Source organism: Thunnus albacares, chromosome 9 (assembly GCF_914725855.1).
Source record: "Thunnus albacares chromosome 9, fThuAlb1.1, whole genome shotgun sequence".
Classification (NCBI taxonomy): Eukaryota; Metazoa; Chordata; class Actinopteri; order Scombriformes; family Scombridae; genus Thunnus; species Thunnus albacares.
In genome coordinates, this window is record NC_058114.1 from 27,846,814 (window position 1) to 27,868,343 (window position 21,530).

At 38.0% G+C, this 21,530-nt stretch overlaps 1 protein-coding gene across 1 annotated transcript in view; it reads left to right on the plus strand.

Moving 5' to 3' along the window:
• The window catches only part of oca2 (oculocutaneous albinism II), a 43,801-nt gene that overhangs the window by 5,878 nt on the left and 16,393 nt on the right, over positions 1–21,530 (plus strand). The window contains exons 5-17 of the mRNA XM_044361745.1: positions 804–876; positions 1,014–1,171; positions 1,260–1,342; positions 1,801–1,954; positions 5,364–5,435; positions 6,415–6,480; positions 7,423–7,479; positions 9,240–9,364; positions 10,502–10,640; positions 15,665–15,797; positions 17,779–17,926; positions 18,550–18,607; positions 18,782–18,890. Coding sequence (XP_044217680.1) covers positions 804–876; positions 1,014–1,171; positions 1,260–1,342; positions 1,801–1,954; positions 5,364–5,435; positions 6,415–6,480; positions 7,423–7,479; positions 9,240–9,364; positions 10,502–10,640; positions 15,665–15,797; positions 17,779–17,926; positions 18,550–18,607; positions 18,782–18,890 — 1,375 coding nt within the window. The remainder of the gene's footprint in view (positions 1–803; positions 877–1,013; positions 1,172–1,259; positions 1,343–1,800; positions 1,955–5,363; positions 5,436–6,414; positions 6,481–7,422; positions 7,480–9,239; positions 9,365–10,501; positions 10,641–15,664; positions 15,798–17,778; positions 17,927–18,549; positions 18,608–18,781; positions 18,891–21,530) is intronic.

Sequence of the window (21,530 nt, forward strand, 5' to 3'; positions counted from 1 at the left end):
TTTATCAACTAATTTTCATTATTTGTTCATTCCTATTAAAAGCATAGCTTAATATTTTGGGAAATGAACTTATTTACCTTCTTTCTGACAGTGAAATAAGATTGATACCACTCTCATATCCATTAAATATGAAGCTATAGCTAGGAGACAGTTAGCTTAGCTTAACATAAAGACTGTAGAAAGGGCGAGACAGCTAGCCTGGCTCTGTCCAAAGTTCAAAATTACACCTATCAACACCTTTAAATCACATTAATAAACACTTTAGATCTAGAAATGGTGGACTTACACGCTGAAAGAACAACATATTAGCTCAGTATATCTGTGCACCATCTCCGGCTGGTTTGCTGGCAACCTCACACCACAAGGCTCTGTAAAGTAACTGCACCAAGATATAATACATCAAGAAATATTCTCAGCATGTAAAACCTCCTAAAATGATGAAGCTGATGCAACAGTCAAAACTGGCTGAAATTAAAGAAATATAAGTTAGCGCTGTCTCATACATACATACTTTTTACCGAACTCTGCCACTATTATCTGTGGTTTAGCAAGCCAACTTCTCTACGTATAACGTGTTCACTGAACATAGGAGACAACAATCCATTTAGAATAAACACCATTAACCTTAGATTAAAAAAACAAACAAACCCATTAACAAAAGCTTCAGAATAGAATCTGTAGTTTACAGTACACAGAATGCAGCATATTGCTTATATGTTCTTTTTCCTCAGTGTCTTAATAGATTTGGCATGAACTGTGGGGACTGAGTGAATAATAAGTTTTTGAATGCATTTGGTTTTCAGCTGTTCTTCAGCATGTACCCAGATCGAGACAACCCCTGGAGGATGTTGGCCGTGTCTTCAACAGACAGTTTCTGTATCCTTTCGTACTGCATCTTTGTCATTTTCATGAATACTATATCTGTTCCTATCTGCTGTGCTGCTCTCCGTTTTACAACACACACAAATACATTCATCGTTCACATTTTTCTCTTGACGGTCTGTGTCCAACAGCAATGAATCTGACAGATTTCCGGGACAATGCTTTGCTAAAGCTACAGGTGGGAGGGCCTTTCACAGGAGGGATGATTGACCTCACTGACCAGGAATATATCCTGATCCAGGTGGAGCAGACTGAGCAGCCGGGACAGCGGAGGAGGAGGACTCAGCAGGTGAGAGCCTCTATGTCAGACATTTATCATCTTTGTCGTTTCATGGCTTTGAAAAGTCAACTCATTTATCACTGTTGTTTGTGAACAGGTGATTCATAATTGGACCATTCCTCTACACGGTGAACGAAGTGACCAGATACTGTTGACCAAAACTTTTGAGATGCTCAGCAGGTACTCATAACACTGTGTGAAACACTGAGTTGAACAGATTGATTTGAACATGGAACGTAAAGGGCTGAAGGAGCTTTTTTGAATGGGAAAATAATGACTCATACTGTGTGTATAGTATCTACTTTGACGATATAGTGGAGTGCAGTACAGGATGGGTACACAAGATGATAGCTTTACAATATCACATCATATAGGCTGTCCGTATGGACAGTTTAACATGTCTCAGTAGGAAAAGCACAGGTGTAAATAATGAATGAATGATGGCTGAATTCCATTTAGGCGCTCCAGTATTGTAATTTCTCATGGTGTTTTGTCTCTACTGCTACTCCACTTCAACAACAGAAACATTACATTACAGATTACTGACAGCACTTTTTACACTGAGGATCACAAATGTCCAATAAAGGAAAAACAGCTACATTCACTCTTGCTGTCGTGCTGTTTCCTTTCCCGCACAGTGACCCCATCGTCATCACGATCCAGGCCTTCCTGCAGGATAATGAGGTGGTGCCGTTATCCATGACCCACCAGTCGCTCTACGTCAGTGTGGAGACACAGGTGGCCATCGCTGGAATCATCCTGGCTGGGGTCTATGTTCTCATTATCTTTGAGGTAAATGGCCATGTGATGCTTATGCTCTTCTTTGGGTGAGTTTGTGTTCAATATCTGTGCAGTACAATGCTGTACTGTATATTTGGCAGGTTGTGTTTTCATTTGTGCAGACATTTCTCTAACAATGAACACAAATTAAAGGTTGTACATACCCATAGTGCATCCTCACAGGTGTTTTCACTTTAAACCTCTCCTCCTGACTGTGGGCATGTGCAAACTGTGCTTGATTTACAGCTCCCTCACTCTTTTGTTTTGTTGCACCTGTTAGGGCCGGACAACTGCCCCTTCAGTAAGCCCCTCCCCCCATAATTACTGTTGCTATACCTGTTTAAGTTTCCCTAATATGCAGTTTACAGCCATAATGGTGGCAGATCTCTCTAAATTCCCTCCCTCTCAAAATTAATAGTAATTTTTTAACAAATATGGGTCCTCAATTTCAAACAGAGTAGACTCTCATTGTTATATTGGAGTAAATACTAGTTTCTGACTAGCGTTCATGTCAAACGACCAAGAAACTCAGATTTTTCTGAAAGCTGCTGATATATCCAACTTGGCACCTAATACTACATGTCTTTTTCACAGGGGACATTTTTACATGTCACAGTAGGAAAAGCAAATTTGTAAATAATTATATTAATGATGCATTGATTCCATTTAGCTGATCCAGTTTCAGGGTCCTGGTATTGTGCTAACACTACTACCTTTGCAGTCATACACCGTCTTGAATTGTCCGATGATATGAATCCCTGCATGTCAAAAACATGGGAATGTTTCCCATTTCTACCATTTATCTCATGATATGACATGAACAAAGCAGCTTTACATGGACTGAGCAACATAGCACAGAATACAATTATACTATAAAATATTACACTATAACTACTACTATGCCATATTTCATAATACTATAATACTAGAATACTACTAAACTTTAAAATACTGATCAGTAATTAGTTGATGTGTCATTGCCTTAAATCGTCGTTCCATTTATATTTTTTTAGTAGTCAGGTTTGCAAGCAAAATCATCAATTTGCTTAAATGCTTATGTTTACATAATGCAATTTCTTAACTAATATTCTGAACTAACATGTAAAAAGTAATTGATTATCAATTAGTTGATAATTATTCTATTTTGATTAATGACTTATTAGATAATAAATAATCATTAATTTCCCACATATTAGCTCTCATTATTTTGATGTGGTGCACACTAGCTTCTCATTTTACAGACTTGTTGAGATTTGTGTTTCCTGGACATACATGTGTAATTTTTATTAATTTCCAGACAGTGTTTGCTTTTAATTGGACAGGCTAATCTCCTTGAAAGCGACAAGGTGTGAACTCACTAAGCTGTACTGGCAGGGGCAATACTATGATGTGAAAGTCAACAGCGGGCTGTGAGAGATGACAGTACAGTTACGCTCAGCACACACACTCCTGTGTCATCTCTGTAACTGACAGGTCTGCTTGCAGAGGCTGTAATTGAAAGTGCGAGGAATGCCTCTAAAGTAGAAGAGCATACACACATACGTGGCTATTCAGACATCAGCAAGATGTCATCTGACTAGCTCTAGCTCTATCAGGCCTCCATTTGAGAATGTCTCACTCCTCTGTAGAGAAGATTTATTTTCCTCCATTAGACTTTAGTCTGATAAGAACCTGACACAATCCTCTTAATGACTGAGCACATACATTTTCTCTCACATTTAAGATATTGTGATTTTCTGTATGATAAGTTCAAATAAAGGGATATGGTAATTGGACACCAATTTTCTTATTTTTAATGGGCATCTCAGTGAAATGTTTTTACAGAGGTCTAAAGAATCCTTTTGTTGTCTTTAACGAAGGCGGAGGCAGAAAACATGGATGCTTTTGTTCTTTATCAGAGCAGATGTATTCAGACAAAAATAACTTTCTGAAAGTCTGTAGATGGACTTATTACTCATCATGAGTGACGACACCCAGTTTAGTGCTGAGTAGTTCAGCAAGTTCAATATGCATTAAAGGCAGGTGACTGTGTTCTCATCAAAATATCTCTTTTATAAATGACAATATTTTTTTCTGCCACAATAGATATAATTAGATATTTTTCTTTCCTCAACACTTCCTTATTAACCCTGTCTTGATTTTGACTTCAACTCATCAGTCCTTGTAGTTTGATTGTTACACTACTACTCTATGCATGCATTAACCTCCAGTTCTCTTACCTTAATGTTGTCTATTGACTACATGATGGTTTCTTATTTTGGACTGGTGCCGTAAGTTATTTTATCATGGTGTCAGGCATTAATTATTTGTGATGAACAGGTTTTTGTGTGGCCATGAATACTTTTCTTTGATCTAAATGAAAAGGTTTGAGGACAAACCAGTATTTATTCCTAAAACTCAAGGGTTAACATCAGGAACAACCTCAGCATCTGCCAATATACATGAAGTGACCTGCTTTCCTGCAATTCATTGTGAGGGCATAAATGTCAGAGGAGCAGCTCTGCTTTCTGATAACATGTTCATGCTTATCACAGGCCTCAATTTTTAATAATGGGATGCATCATACATGAGTGTGGGGAAGGGAACCTAGTGGAGGAGAGCGACTCTTAACAGCACCAACGACTGTAATATCTCACAGAAATTTTGCATTTCTTGATATTTCACATAGAGTTAAATGACAGAGTATCACAGGCTTGATGGAGCATGAGTCTCAACAAGATTTTCTTTCCCGTTATTGCAACTGTTGACATGATTTGAGAATAATTTGTTTAAATCAGTATATCTCTTTAAATTACGTCTGTGTATGAGGTGTAAAGGTGTGCGAGATAAAAAGAGAATTGAACTGGTCCTAAAGCTGACCCCTGGGGAACCCCAAAGGGCATCTCTGAGCACTGAGGGCTAGAGTTTTAGATCCCAACGAGTCCTGACTTGAGAGTAAAACACCAACTGATTCAAAGCTGTAACATTATCTACATTGTTAAAAGCCTCATGGAGGCCCAAAACAAACAAAAGGTCTAGGCCAGGACCGAGAAGCCAATGAGTCCTACTGTAGCTACTATTCTTTTGTGACCTTTGTCTGATCAGGGCATTCACATTCAGTCTGCTGGAACAATGTTGACTGCAGCTTCCTCTCAAACCGCATCAAAAACCACGACACAGCAGCCTTCAACCAAATCTCTTCTTGAGGCTGTAGGGTGGATGTAAATGGAGAATATTTGACTCAATGTGGCTTTTACACCTGTTTGAAAATGATTGTTCAGTTAGTGTGAAGAGTGTATTTTGATGTATGTGTGCGAGTGTGAGAGAGTGAATAAGATTGCTTATACCTATATTTTATACTGTATTATAATATTTAGATACTGTAGCTTGCCTCAGTTCAGAGGCATTACATTTTATTTTTCTTGTTTCTCTGAATTTTCAGATCGTGCATCGCACTTTGGCGGCCATGCTGGGATCTTTGGCAGCATTAGCTGCTCTGGCTATCATTGGTGATGTAAGTCTCATTCACTCTTACATTTTAGTGAGTTGTAAATTAATGATTAATGCCTGGAGCAACTTAGCTCAGCTAAACACTGCATTTTTGTTAAAATATAAGTTGGCAATCTTCCAGCAATTTTAAGGAACAGCAGCTTGAAATTAGCTGCTAGTTTGTTAGCTACCTTGGCCTGATTGGTAGTGAGTGGTATGAGCCAAATAACATTATATTAAACTGTAAAAATATCCATCCATATGCTTATTACATCCAATACAACTTTTTCAGTGAAGAGTAGTGAATGATAAATCATGTTAAATGATGCCTTCTTCCTGGTAGAGTTTCCCAAGGGATTCAAAATGGCTACAATTTCAATCAGGCCAGTTAGACTTCCTCTTTGTCAACAGAGAAATTTATAGTTTGTGGTGTTTGTTATGTCCTCCTGTGCTAACATACTTGCCAGAAGCTCCTTTTCCCATTTATCAGGCCAAGTTTTAGTCAGAAACACAGAATAAAGAAGTTGTTAGTTCTTTATCTTGGAAAAAGTTACAACAAAATATTCTGGAAAAGAAAGGCCAGTAAGAAATGCAAAAAGATCCTTTATTAACTGCAGATTTTTTATTATTTATGCAAATAGTCATTCTGCTAAAATACAACAACTACAGAAACTATGTATCAAAATATAAGTCAAATATAAGTCCCCACTTTTGCAGGAAAAGCACAGGTGTAATTTGGCTGCCTTTTAGATGTTCGAGTTTGAAGGTCCATGTAGCTGGTCTGTGCATGTTGGCTCACTATAGTGGAGCAGAACCACTGTTAGCTGCTGAAAGTTTAGTACTGTACTGAAAATAAAAGTTTTCCAGATCTCAACTATCCTCTGTACTGTTGCTGGTGGAAGGCATTAATGTGTCCAACAATAAATAATCAACTCTGTTCTTCACAGATCCGATTGTTAATAAACCCCTGTCAAATCTAATTATTTTGTTTGTTTTTCCCATAGAGACCCAGTCTGGTTACTGTGGTTGAGTGGATCGACTATGAGACACTGGCTCTTCTGTTTGGCATGGTGCGACTCTTAAGTCTAAGATGTTCTCCTATGTTGCTTTGCTCAGCACATCTCATTTAAGACAGTCTAGTTTGTCTGTACTAACACAGAAACAACTCAATAATTAGGTCTTCATTTAGTATTCCTGGAAATTTTTAAATGTTCCCAACTACTGGCAGCATCTGTTTCTGTGGAGGTAAAATGTTGTCCCCATGGAAACAAACATGTCCAGTTCAGTATAAAATTGAAAAGTAAGTCTGCAAAGCTGCTATGAAGCCTAAAATCAGACTGGACAAGCTTATAACAAAATCTCTAATTTTATTTAAACCGTTTTTTTCCAGGCAAATTTGAACTTTACAGTAGATCACATTTATAACAAAATATTCAGCTCTCATTATTCAGGTAATTCTAAAAGATTGATGCATGACCACAGATGGTATATTCCTTTGGACAACTTCCACTTTCAACAGCTGCCACTGAAAATGTCGTCTAACTCTGTCTAACTCACAGCAAAGGGAGCTTCTGAAAATATTCAAAACCTAAAGGCAATATATCCTAATATACATTGCATCAATATACATGTAAGCATCATATTATAATATATACAAAGCAATGATATTGAACTGTTTATATATGATATACATTTCTGTGTCATATTGCTTTTTGCAACAGCTCATTGTCTATGATGATTAATGAAGTGTGGAGATGGTTTCAAACAGTTTTTTGCACATACATTAATTTAGCTATTATATTGTTATGAGTATGACAATAAAGTATCAGTGAAAAGAATATCCCAGAATCTTGAAAGTTGAGCACATTGAAAATATCGTACTGATCACCATCTCTTATAGCACAATCTTGTTTTCGTGGTGACTGTTTTTGAAATATAAGTGTGACATACAGTATATATATACAGTTACATAATGGATTTTTTTTTCAACAAATGTGTCCTGTTTCTTACAGATGGTACTGGTGGCCATTTTTTCAGAAACTGGCTTCTTTGATTATTGTGCTGTGAAGGTGAGTTTGGCTGAATGATAATAATGATGGGTTCCAGCACTAACATAGACAATTTAAAAATCCGTAGAATATGATGGAGAGAATACAAGATTTTGAACAAGAGGGTATACAGTTTCATAATAGTTCATTGTAGATTTTATGGCAATATATCATTTTAGTAATATTCAGTTTGTATGTTTATTGTTGATCATTCATTTTAAATGTAGCTTTTCAAGTCTATGAAAATAGCGGCCATGTGGCCTTGTAATGTGAGATGACTTAACAAGTTTTGATGCCTATCTTTACATCCTGACCCAAAAGCACAGCACTATAGGGGCGCCCTGGTAGCCTACTGGTTAAGATGCATGCCACATAACTGCAACATCCGCAGTTTGATTCTGGCAGAGCACCTTTGTTGTATCTCATTTGCTGTCTCTTTCTCCTCTCGTTTCCTGTCACCTCTAAAAACTGTTACTGTCCAACAAAAGGCATAAAACATGGCCAAAAATAGCCATATTAAAAAACTACAGCACTATAATTGACTGACAAGAGTGACATTTGTTTTGTTTTGTGCGAAAGTTCAGAAACAAGCTCAATTTGTTCAGTATTTCTTATTATGAGAAGAAGAAAACATGTTTTTTAGTGCAGGTGTACTCAATACAAGCTGACATTACTTTTGATAAAATACTTTATTTCTTACTTATAGATGTACTGTATGTTCATATCTTGCAGAACAGTAAAGTTCATTTAACCATAGATATACATCTACTCTATAAAATGATAAAGGCAAATGAGTCTATTACTCTACAGTAGAAGATAAGACCGTCATCTTCCCTGTACAAGGTCAAGGTTTCCTACCATCATAAAAACAGCTCAGGTATAATCCTGAATGTTCTATGTAGAGATACTCTCTACCTTTGTCCTTCAGGTACAGTGGCACTCAGACCTGGAGAACAGAGGCGTCATACAGGCTCATGAATTTTAAGTGTGAGTTGCACAAGGGCAGCCACTCCAAATTGAAATACCTTCTCAAAGAACAGCTTAGCAGCTCTGACACACTGTGCCATGACATACAAAGGGTGGCCATGCTGAGCCACTCCCCTGGGCTTAACACTGGTATTAGCATTAAAGATTTCAGGCTTTAGGAAGATAGTGTTTGTGAGTGAATCTGTGTGTAATTCTATCTTGAATGGAATCCAACTACCTCTACTACTACAATACTAATTATTTTATGTTCATTTGTTTGTCATGTAATTTTATGTACAGTTACATTTTTTGAACTCATGATACAGTAGCTAAACATATTTTTTTAGGTATACACTAGGATTAAATGTGTAGGGAAGTAAATGACTTGTTTGGCTGAGTAAAAATAGTCACACTGAAAACCTGAAGAGTGTTTTGGGTCAGAAGCAGGATTTAAAATCACCAGCTGGGTTCTGGATTTGTTTTGTTTTTTTCTTCCACAAAAAGCACTGGCTCATAAAAGATGACATATACCACATCATTAATGGCCATCCTACTCAGTGGCTGTATTCCCTATGAAATAATTCTTTTGGTTTAAATATAAATTACTTTCAAGTATTCATTTATAATATTTTACTGAGCTTTGAAAGCTTGAAACACATCTCAGACGTGTCAGAGCTCGTCCTCAGCAACACCACTCAACGATTCCTTAGATTTTAAATCCTTCCTGCAGTCGAGCTTGAGGTGAATCAAGATATCAATTTCCTAGTTGCCATTAACATCAACTCATCATGGTATTACTCTACTTCTCTCTGCAGGCTTACCAACTATCCAGAGGAAGAGTGTGGCCGATGATCATCATCCTCTGTCTCATTGCAGCTATTCTCTCTGCTTTTCTGGACAATGTGACCACTATGATGCTTTTCACCCCTGTCACCATAAGGTACAGCCATTTAAAAATATCCATCCATCCATTACCTACTGTAGCCACTTCAGAATCTCCAGTTCACCAAGCTGCATGTCTCTGGACCCCACAGTTAAATGTGTCACAGAAACAATGTGAAGTTTCTTCCACCACTTCTGCTGTGACCAGCTACAATTATAGTTTTGCATTTATAACTGGACATCATGTTGCTATGTAATATTATAATAATCAGAAAATCAATATTCAAGGTCTTGTTCAGCCTTTAAATCTTAGATATGTCTTCAGGAAAAATAATTATATTCAGAAATAGAGTTGCTGTGTAGTATTATAATTTAAAACAATTACATTTTCAGTAATCAAGCTGTTGTTATATCATTGTTTTGCTTCTATAGAATTTACAGAAAAATTCCTGTACTTATTTGAATATTTATTCTCCCTGCTGAAAGCTTGTAGTTTACTCTCTTATAGAGTAAATATCTTGGAATTTTAAAATTCTAATCATTAACATAATTAGAGGGGTTTATCATCAGATACAGTTAATTTAAATAGTTTGAAGGAGAAATGATCATCTTTTAACATGACAAGTTTACTTAAATTTTTCCTCAAAGTTCTTGTATCAAACAAGCCATTGATATAATGTAACTGCATATGATTTTCAAAAAAAAATAGTTGCATCAATCTAGAGATCGACACCTCCTCTCTGAAAAAAGCGGAGAAATACACATTACATCCCTAAAAACACACATTACATCCCTAAAAACAGATCTACTACAGAGAAGCTACAATTTACTGTAGTGTTACAAATCAACTGCATGTGTGCCACCCACCTCTGTCTCTCCCTCTTTGTTAGCATCTCTATTTTCTTTTAGAGTCTGTACAGTGAATCATTATTAAGTTCTCAGAATCACTCTTGCTTGCAGAAGGTCAGAAGATATTTGACTTAAATTAGACACCCAATGCACACAGCACAGATCTGGGCAAAATTGTGCCCTAATTTGTTAGCAGACAGCAGGGTTGATATCCTGCACGACCTCAATGTTAAAGGACCAGTGCTTTTTTATGTTCAAATATCCTTTTTTATTCCTATGTTTATTTCTCCCACCCGCTGCAATCTAATCGGGGCTAAAGGGCTTTTCTGTCTATCTGATTTTGCAGGTTGTGTGAGGTGCTTAATCTAGACCCCAGACATGTCCTGATTGCAGAAGTAATCTTCACCAACATTGGAGGGGCTGCCACAGCTGTCGGAGATCCACCCAATGTGATTATAGTATCAAATCAGGACCTGCGCAAAGAAGTAGGCACTTTCACAGCTCTCTGCCTAACTTGCACTAATATAACAGATCGACTCTGTGTAATCTGACACATGAACCAGACGCCCAGTAAAGCAAACATAATGCTCTTCATGACTTATGTGTGAGGGAATAATAAGATGAAGGGAAAATTTTAGTCACGGCTGTCACCTCTATTCTTTTATTAATCTCTTGTGTGTTGATAATCAATGGTTCTTTTTCATTAGAGGCAGCAATGTTAGATTAATTCCTTGGACTTTGTAGCAACTCTAAATGCTTAATTACATTCGAGTGTTTCTGGAAGATTCGGAAACAGACAGTCACTAAGGTCACTGCCATGATCAAAAGATGAATTAATAAGACTTTTCCTCATGAGTTATTGTGTTTGTATTGATTCGTTTTACCCTTGCCTTCAAGAGATTTAAGGATTTTGCACAAGAAATGAAATGTATCACAAAGCCACCACCTCTGACTGGAAACACTCAATGCCAGTCCAGTTTGACCCTGCATATACGGTACATCAAAATGAATAGATGAACAGCTTTGACCGCATGGTTTCACCTTACTGCTCAATCCATAATGTGTGCAGCTACTGTTTTGAAAACCTCATGTTATGACAAGGTGATTATGAAAGGTAATTATGAAAGGAGCATCACTGCAGTGGCAGTAATAAATGCACATTGGGAAATGAGGCAGACAGTTATTCCAAAAAACTGACAGATTGGGACTGAAGCACCACTTTAAAGCTGAATATTAACATTGAATCAAATGACTTCCTGTAATGTAACTCTGCAGCTTCATGTAGCCTTTAACTGTTCATTTCTAGGTTTGCTGGTCTCGATTTACGTTTGACAGTTTGCAAAATAATTACTACAGTTGGAAATCCATGTTGCTATGTGAATGCTGGAACTACGCAGTTGTTTGCTAACATGTCAGTCATGAGAACGAGATTAGATTATAGACTGTCAACGCCATGATTCTTTCTAGTGGTCAAAAATCCCTCAGCTTTAACAAACCTATATGATATTATAAGAAATAAGAAATATATGACAGGGTGAAACAACAGGCTGTGTTTATCTTGCCAGGTGCTTCACTGGAGAAATCTCAGACTGAGCCACATTTTACTTTGTTCGAATCCGTCTGCTGGTTGCATATTGCAGATTTTACTGTTTGTTGGAAAAAAGATTCCATAAATTCAAGGACTGATTTTTTCCCCCTCATCAGCGTAAGTGCTCCTCCATCCCTCAATTCAAGTTAAAAATAAGTTGAGTTGGTGCTTCACCATGTACTTGGATTTCTCTCACTGGAGGTTGTGTTGGTCATATTCTGTCTGGTTCATGAATTACTGAAGGTTTTGTTCATCAAAACATTAACTTTGGTTAATGAGTGATAACATTCACATTTTTTCACAGTGAACAGGAAGCTTTTCTTTTTTTTTTTTACCAGGATCTTCTCAAACATTTATCGAAAGCCTTTGTGTTCATATAACTCATATAAAAGCTCTGATATGAGCTTTACAGTGCGTACACATTTACACTTGCACATGCAGATGTTTGCCTGCACGTTATGGGTGTGCACAGTGGACAGATTTAATAATCTGTGTTTGCTGGGTTGCACATGTGTTATCTCTGTTCAGCACAATCTCTCTGTGTGTTTATACAATCATGAGTCGTGAACCTTATTTATGTTGATGTACAGTTGATGAATGGAGACATGATGGCAGTGAAACCAATTTCTATTTTTTCTGCTGCCATCATTAATCATGAGAATTAAACATGTCAAAACAGTAGAAGAAGAAACTCTAACTCCTTCCTGTTTCAAGGTACCTGCCCAGCGTCACATACTGTTGTTTTAGCTTCTTATAGTCAAACGATTACAGGAATAAACATCGACAAGCTGTACTGTATGTAATTGTGGAGAAAGTCAGAGAGGTTCATTACAAGCAACATAGCAGCTGTCCTCCAGCACATTTAATCATTTCTGATGCCTGCCTGGAGTAACACCTTCCTACTGCTTCCCTTTCCTGTGACATACTCACCTGCACCTCAACAGCAGCTTATGTTAGTGTGGCTCTAGTCTTCAATAAGTGGCATGCTAAGGCACACTACAGACTCTTTTCTTTGGAATTCATTTTTAAGCTTGTAGATGAGACGGTGTCATTCCTGATGCAATAATGTGTCAAACCATGTAACTGGACACCCATTGGTGGATGATGTACAGCATACTTGGTTTAAACCTTTGTGACAATGTACTGTATGTCTGATAATCTATCCCATGTATATAATTTAGTTGTTGCTTTTCAAAAAAAAAGAAGGATTTAAAAAATGTTTGTATTTGACATTTCTTCATTTCAATAGTCTCCTTGTAAATGTGGTAGAAACAGAAGCAGAAGCAGATTAATAGAAAAATCTACCCAATGAATGAAAAGAATGAAAGTTACTTCACTATACACTCCTACATTATTACTTTCTATCACCCCATGATGTTTTGGCAAGTTACATACTGTGACAGAAAGTGATGTCAGCAAACAGCAGTGAGAATCTTTTAGCGAGGTAATCAGAGCAATCTGTCGGTGTGTGAAAAGGGCAATGACTTCTAGGTTCTTCTCATAACCTTCACTCTTCTTATACTCAGGGGGGCATAATGCTACATCACTAGAAGACATGACATTTTCCTAGCCGCTTGATGTGGCATCTGTTCACTGTGCATGACATTTTAGCCTTTGCGGGTGCAGCAGTATGTGGTCTCCTCCGGTATACAGTAGCTTCTACCAAATCAGGCTCCCACGGTCCTCTGTCCAGTTTGTCTTGGCTGCGTTTCCCAGGTGACAGAACCGCGGGGACACAGCAGCGCACTCACTCAGTCATGTCTGGCCTCTGATAAGGACAGCTTGTGTTTGCATGCATGGTTTGACTGCCTGTTTGTTTGTTTGCATGCTTGCTTGTTTTTGTCAAGGGGATTTCGGGAGAAATTCAGAGATAGAAAGAATGGCACAGCTGTGAAGTGTGTGTTTAGGTGATTCCGCCCCTCAGCCGAGTGTCCTTGTATTTAATTTATTACAGAGCACAGTGGCATGGCGCATATAAAACCTCTGCCTCCTTTTGGTATAATTTCATTGAGTGACTCTGGTGACTCTCTGTGCCAAATGGATCTCCTCCAACCAGTCAGAAGAGTTGTTGACATTGGCTCTGAAATATGAACACATCAGGGTCACAGTTTATGGCAGCAAACAGAGATTCATTACAGCAGCAAACACACAGATAAAACTTAGATTCTTTAGCCCTCAGGTGTCTTGCCTCTTCCTACTAAACATGGGGTTTACAGCAGTGACTGGAGAATTCACAGAGATTTGTTGAAGTGATGAGAGTTTTCATTTACAGCAGGTTTGCGTGAGCTGCTCGACCCACAAGGCTGCCCTGAGGGCCACAGCAGACTGAGAGCGGGTCTTTTTGGAGGCATGAATAAAGAAGCAGTCAGAGTTGTAGTGTATGAATGAGGCAATGAGGGAACATAGTGACGAAATTAGTTTGCATGACATGAAGGGAACCCTTGTATTAAATCTGTTGCATAACTGATGAGGTGCTTTAAAGATCCCCTCCATAATTTTTTATGACATAAAAATACTGTCTGGAATAGTAATTTCTGTCTGTTTTGTTTTTCAACAGAAAGATTCAATTATCTTGTTAAAAATGATTAAAATTACATCTGCTTCTTCCCCCTCACTGAAAAATCCAGAGTCTATGAATATGGAAATATTTTATGTCCCAACGGTTTGACTGTTGGACACAAGATGTCTCTTACTTCACTAAAAAGTTCATTCTCAGTGTAATGTCCGCTGGAGGTTTCAGTTTTCCATATCACACTTCTGTAAGTTGCTTACTAGATCTTGATTGGCTCCAAAACTAGTTGTGATGTCACAAATAAAATAATACACGTCTTTAACTCAGAGTTTCAGTGAGCATTTAGAAATATTCTGCTTTCAGCTGATGAATGTGAAAACAGCTTCTAGTGTCTGTTCTGTACAGTGAAGCTCACATATCCAAGTGAACTAAGAGCAAAACACATTTTTGACTGGAGGGAGACTTTATGGGTTGTTGCTCCCACATCGGTTACTGAGGTGTTACTTGAAACAAGAGCAAAGACATGAGCTTTATTCCTCACAATCAAACTTGATTTGACACTTGATATCTGATATTTCAGGTCATGTGAGAGAATATTTTATTTAAACTGTGTAATTTTTGATTTCTTTATTTTTCCCATGTGCTGGTTTATCCAGCAGCTTGTTTCATTGTACAACCCTCTTCTTACTTTATCTTGGACTTCTTTTGCAACTTTAAATTGCAAATCCTGTAGAGGTCACTATTAACCAGTTTTATTGCTGAATATCTGTAGTTTCAGTCTTCATACTGTGCATGTATGATGAATAATGACTGTATGAATCACTCACAGCCCAAAGTCACATATTATAACGTGCATTTTAAAGGCTGTATTTATTTAAAATGGGATGTTATGTAGATGATGCCATACAAGGACACATTTGTAATTATGTATCTGATAAAATGGTCTTCGGTGTAAAGGATCTGCCCTCCATTTTGAGGACAACCCCAGCCAGGGGCTGCTATTTCTAACTCATGCAGGAAGTAAGATGTGCCCCATGCCAAATGGGAGCTTGGTGAACCTAAAAAAACCTTTAAGGATGAAATTATCACCAGCCTGTTGTGTACAATAATCAGATTTCATTTCCTCAGACTGCTCTCACATCTAAACCTATTTGAATTACTGTATTACAGGGATTTAACATACTGATTAGAGGTAAAATGCATCTGCATCCATTCTTTTTCAGAGTTGTTCTGAACAGTTCAGCTTATTCTAACGAGATGCTTTCCCAGGCGACCACATGACTTGTCTCACTTTACATACACATCATCGCTGCATACATGTCCATTGTCACCGATGTTATATATATTAAGGGAATTTTGTATTTTAAAAGACTTTGTTGTTATTAACATGTTATTACTTGATCTTACAGGGGATTGATTTTGCCAGTTTCACCGGCTACATGTTCCTTGGAATATGCCTCGTCCTTTTCACCTCATTTCCCTTCCTACGGATGCTCTACTGGAACAAAAAACTCTACAACAAAGAGTCCATTGAAATTGTTGGTGAGTTAAGAGATTTTTTCAAAATAATTCTGCTAAAAAATATCTTTCCCCCAAATAATTTTCCATGTAGATGCTGATTTTTTGTAGCGATGAAGGTTGCTGTTGGGCATGAGGGTTATCATGTTGTCATGGGTCTGAGTGCTGTGGATGCGGCATAATCTACACTCAATTATGAAGGTTTTTAGTTATTATGAAGTGTATTAACCCCACAATAACATCTGTGCACTTACTACTACCACCCTGACACTACAGCATTTCACCTTCTCAGACAATGCAGTGACCTCATACAAACTTAATTAACTGGGTATTAAGGCCTCAGCTCTCTAACTCCCACATGTAGTGTATAATGCCCTCTGAATTGAAGGCTGCCTCCTCTGTCTCAGGTAATTTCCACAGTATTCAAGTCATATTGTCCTCATTAGATGACCCTGACATCTCAGATATAACATTTCTGGATTATGGTGTGCTGCTTAATAAAAGGGAAGATCCTTCTGTGGTCATGATGTAATGGATAAAATGTTAGTGGTTTAGATTTATAACTAGGTTAACAACTACTTTAAGGATTGTCACGGCAAGTTTTAGTCACAGTAAATGTTTAAAAACTGGTTCAGTTAAAGTATGTACAATAACCTTGTTGCTCATGCCGACTCTTAAGTTCAACATCATGTACTGGGGTGAGACACTTTCACCTTTTGCCTCTTTCACCAGCTCTGCTCCCTTGAGAGTCTGGTGAATCACCCAGAGTCCCAAACGCCATATGGCTCATCTCAGAAAAACCCCTTTCCTCTGACATTCAGCTGTTGGCTTTGACTATTTGGCAACGAAAAATGGCTTCACTCTTCCAGAGAGCAGCCTGAGAGTAGCACAGGGCCTCCATCTTGGTTCCATTGTTTTTGCAGTCCAAATCTCACACTTGGAGTATTGTTTTCAAAGTGTTCTGCTGAATAAACTATTCTCACTAATCTGGCTCACTGTAGTTCTTTTATATGTCTCCTTAATTATCCATTAACTGAGGAGAAGATTATTTGGCCATCCCCCAGGACTTGCTGTATTGTCCAGAGGTAGAATAAGGTCATTTAACAACCACAGGATTTGTTTGGTTTGGACAGTAACTGTGTCCTCCATCCTAGAATCTATTTGGTGCAACTATAGATCTTTGCATATGAGACCCCAGGGATGTAGATAATGACCAAACTAAAAAAACTGGGATATTTGTGCAAAATTGTTTGCAATTTTTCCAGAACCGCAGTCACCTCTTATTGGCGTTTACCCACAATACCACACTGCCCCCCCTCTGAGAGAACCTCTAGAGGGGATCATTAAAACAGAGACCACTGAGCTCCCCAGTCGTCACCACACCGCTCTCATTTAAGAAGTGAGGGAAATCGACTGTTTGGAGCTGCGTCGTCACACTGAGACACAGGCAGATTGAAGGAAGTCACTGCTGATCACTGCGGTGACTGTTCAATGCAGGCCTGATAGCCCATCTGTAAATCCCACCCTGTGGAGTTTCCGCTTCTCCTGCCAACCTAGCCCACCTAGGAGAGCAAGCAGCTAAATCAGCTCAAAGCCACTGCCGCGACTGGTAATTGTGCAGATTCGCTTACATCCAGTTAGATCCCATTAAGGTCACCTAGCAACCTTCCTGAAAAAGGATGGTACCTACTGATATCTACACAGGCGTCCAGTTCCCTCAGGCCATATCTCTGCCTCAACGCTGGCTGTTCCTGAGCTGGTCCATGTGCCCATCGCCTGGCTGCATTAGTCCCTCTATGGGGGCTCACAGCCTATTGACCGAAAACATCTTAATATCCTCTCAGTCAGCCTCTGCTGTAGGAGCTATTACAAACCAAATGCCCCACAGTAAACATGCTACTTACTGCTATTGAGCTCCACCATTGAAATGGCAGTGTAGTTCCTGTGTTTAACTTGCATTAAACAGGTGTTTTTCTCTCCTGATCTGTTTGTTCTGTTCCTCTAGAACTGAAACATGAGATCCTGGTCTGGAGGCAGACAGCTCAGCGCATTAATCCCGCCAGCCGAGAGGAGACGGCTGTGAAATGCCTCCTGATGCAAAAAGTCCTCAACCTGGAAAGTCTGCTCCGCAAGTTGATGAAAACCTTCCAAAGGTTAAAAGTCAAACAAAGAAAACAGAAACAACTATATGTTATCGCTAAAAACACTATTATCACCTCTCACACAAACACATTCTCTCTACTGTTTTTCATTTTTATAGAGGAATCCACATTGTTATTGGTGCATACTGTGTGTGTTCATCATAATCATATTATGACCTTTTATGAGACATCTAATGTACTCCCTGTATGTGTGCTCATTAACTCACATGTTGCTGAGATTATTTTAGATCGTTTAATTGTTCAAAACATTCTTTCTTTTTTTGTTGAAAACAATTGAGGCAAAAAACACAAGGAAGTCCGAGAATAGTTTCCTTTATTTGTCTCCTTGTTGCATCAGCATAGCAATTATAGCACAAGCCCAAAAATACAATATAATAACAGTGTAAATTCCAGACTAAATTAATATAACATAAAATTCAACAAATAAAAAACAGCATACACACTGTATATACAATGCAAAGCACCTTATCATTAACCATGCTTTTACTAATATTTTAAACCTTTTAAGAGAGTGATTGGTCTATAATCTACTGTATAATTAAATGTTTTTTCTGCTTATAGACATTGAGAGAAATGAAATTAATATGAGATTAAAATGTTGCTGTGTCTGACAGACAAATTTCCCAAGAGGATAAAAACTGGGAGCAAAACATTCAGGAACTGCAAAAGAAGGTAGGCTTTCATCTCAGACATATTCCTCACCCTCTATGACTGCGGTGCATTGATGTTATCTCAATAATGAAGTTGGCCTAGTCTTTGAAACTTCTCTTAAAACAAATACTGTCAGATGTGCGATAAAATCTGCCTTTTTCCCATTCAGAAAGAATATATTTTTCTCCTCCACAGCACAGAATAACTGACAAGGTTCTCTTGGTAAAGTGTGTATCCGTCCTTGGCGTGGTGATCTTCATGTTCTTTCTCAACTCCTTTGTTCCCAGCATTCATCTTGATCTCGGTAAGCGCTGCACTGTCTCATTATTGTACTGTTTTTTACAAGCCCCACGGGGCGGTTATAGGTTCTGTCATGTAATTATGAAAAACTGCTTCCTCTGTCCTTGCATTTGAAATGAGCCCAAATAACGGGCTGGCTAGCAAATGCAACCAACAAATTACATGGATACTGAGCTGCATTTAGACCCATCACATTACATCTATACATGCACTCCAGTTTCAAACGTATGTGGATGAATATTGTTCTGTAGGAACTTTGATACAGTATTTGACCTAAAAACTTATTTTGAAGTCTATTTTTGGAGAGTGTCTCGGCAAAGATTGGCAGCAATAATACTGAGATACAGACAAATATCACAGAGTCCATTATCAGAAATAGATAACTCAGAGTTGTGACCAGTAAGAGTCAAATAAAATCTCCAACCATAAAAACAATCTAAAGGCTGTACAAAACTATGATACAGTGAATTCATAAGGCTATAAAGAGTCAGTGCCAGCTCCTAACAAAGCCCTTAACACTGGCAGCCAGATGAGACTGTCAAATACACACCAATGATTTACATTATCTTAAAGCTCCTATAATCACATTTTAAATAATAAGAATGGAACAAAAGTATAATATACTTGTACAACTTGTATAATATAAAAGATGGCGCTTGTAGTGACAAAAAATTATTACCCAAATCTGCAGTTCCCGGCAGCTCTGCATAGCTTTATAGTGTCTTTCAGCTCATTGTTTTGGGTTTCAGGTGCCCAACTTTACTACTTCAGTTCAATCTCACAGCTCTCATCAGGGTCGTTTTTTGCTGCAGCAGGCAGCATTTTTCAGTAAAAAAGTTTTAAGAATCCACTCTACACTACCTGCATAGTAGATATTTCCCTTAGGAGTTGTTGGAGCTAACAGTAGAGTGAATATTGGACTTACAATCACCAGGTGGACACAAACACGACTCCAAATGAATGCTAATGTTAGTCCATATCTGCTGGATGTGCAAAAAAGTAACTGTATGCTAACAAGTTCTCCATATCAACTTAAAAGATGAGCATATAACAGTGTTGTGTTTACAGTTTCTTTCTGCTGCAACCAGGTTACCAAAAAATCTGTTATTGCAGGTTTTAGTCATACATATCACAGAATATTCCATATATAGGGAGCAGCACATAACTACAGCAGGCCTACTGTAAATAAAGAGAAGTTCTTGGATCAAAGGTCACAACTATCCCACTATAACTGTTTTTCATGAATGTATTTTTAAGTAACCTAAACATGGCTTTATATGATTGGAGGTCACTAATCAGCTGATGTAAGCATGACTTCAGTGCTCTGCCTGAACAAAAGTAAGCCTCTAAATCTATGTTACTTGCATATATTGGTCATGTTAGCAATCTGGACATGTTGTTTAGGGTGAGGGTTATATCTTGTCTGTGTGTTGCTTCTGACTGTGATGTCTCTGATGTGTGCTCGAAAGATGACCTTAACAGCATCTCATTAATGCTGACGCTATCCCTAAATGAAGATGGCTGTCTTCATACACACCCTGTCATCTCTCCCCTCGCTGCAGAGGCCACTCAGTCACCAAACATGCTCAGTTAATTACAGGCGCTACTCAGGTTAGCTCTCTGTGACATTTATTAAATGGGAATGACCCCACAGCAGCGCGTTTTCTGTCCCCGCGGAGGGATAGGCACCTGTCCAAACACTGTTCTCACTAATGCATGCAGGTCACAGTCAAGGCTGACTACTGCAACGAGCCCAGTCCGTTCATTTACACCTGTTTTAAGAATTGAGCCTCATTAAAATTTCATTAACTTCACACGGTAAGATTTAATTTCAGTCTCATTATTGTCTGATCTATTGTGGCTTTAGTTATGTGAGTTACAACTGTGGTTAGGATGAAAATTTATTGATCCCTATGCAGAGATCAGGAATGTATGTGAAAGTCATAGTTAAATGTAAAAATAAATACATTACAAGTTCAGAGATGCTACTAACAGTTCCTCATTTTTTCACTGATTGATCTTTGAATACAAGCTGATTAATGTTACAATTCAGACTTTGGTTACATTTCAACACCTGAACAACTTTCAAAATTTTGGCAAAACTGAGATGCTATTTTCTAACCATATGCTTATGAGAGTACAAGATACTTGCTGAAGCACAAATCTCTTTATCTTTTGATCTGGGCCTTGTGTTAATTTTGTTCTGTGTGCCTTAAAGACATCAGGGATCAGACATCTTTCACAGCACATTTCCTGTCTCAGACACTGTTGTCTTGAGAATGATAGATGAGTCTATCATAAACTGCTCAGATCCGCCTAAAAGTCTTTTTAATCGGAGAGCTCTTTAGGTTTGTTGTCTGCTGCTTGCTTTTTTAAATTGTTTTATTTGTTTTATGTTGCTTGAATGAATCATAGAACTCTATGTGTTGTTACAATGAGTGTCAGAGAAGTTTAATATAACGGTTTTTATTAACACATTTTTGACAAAAGTAGTAGTAGTATATAGACTTTGAATGCAAATGAGTAAATACTGAAAATATGGCTGAAAAATCTTATCTTTGCTAGATGACACGTGCATCAGAATGAATGACATGAAATTTGAATTTATTTGCATTACATTTACATTTCTTTGCATTATCACACT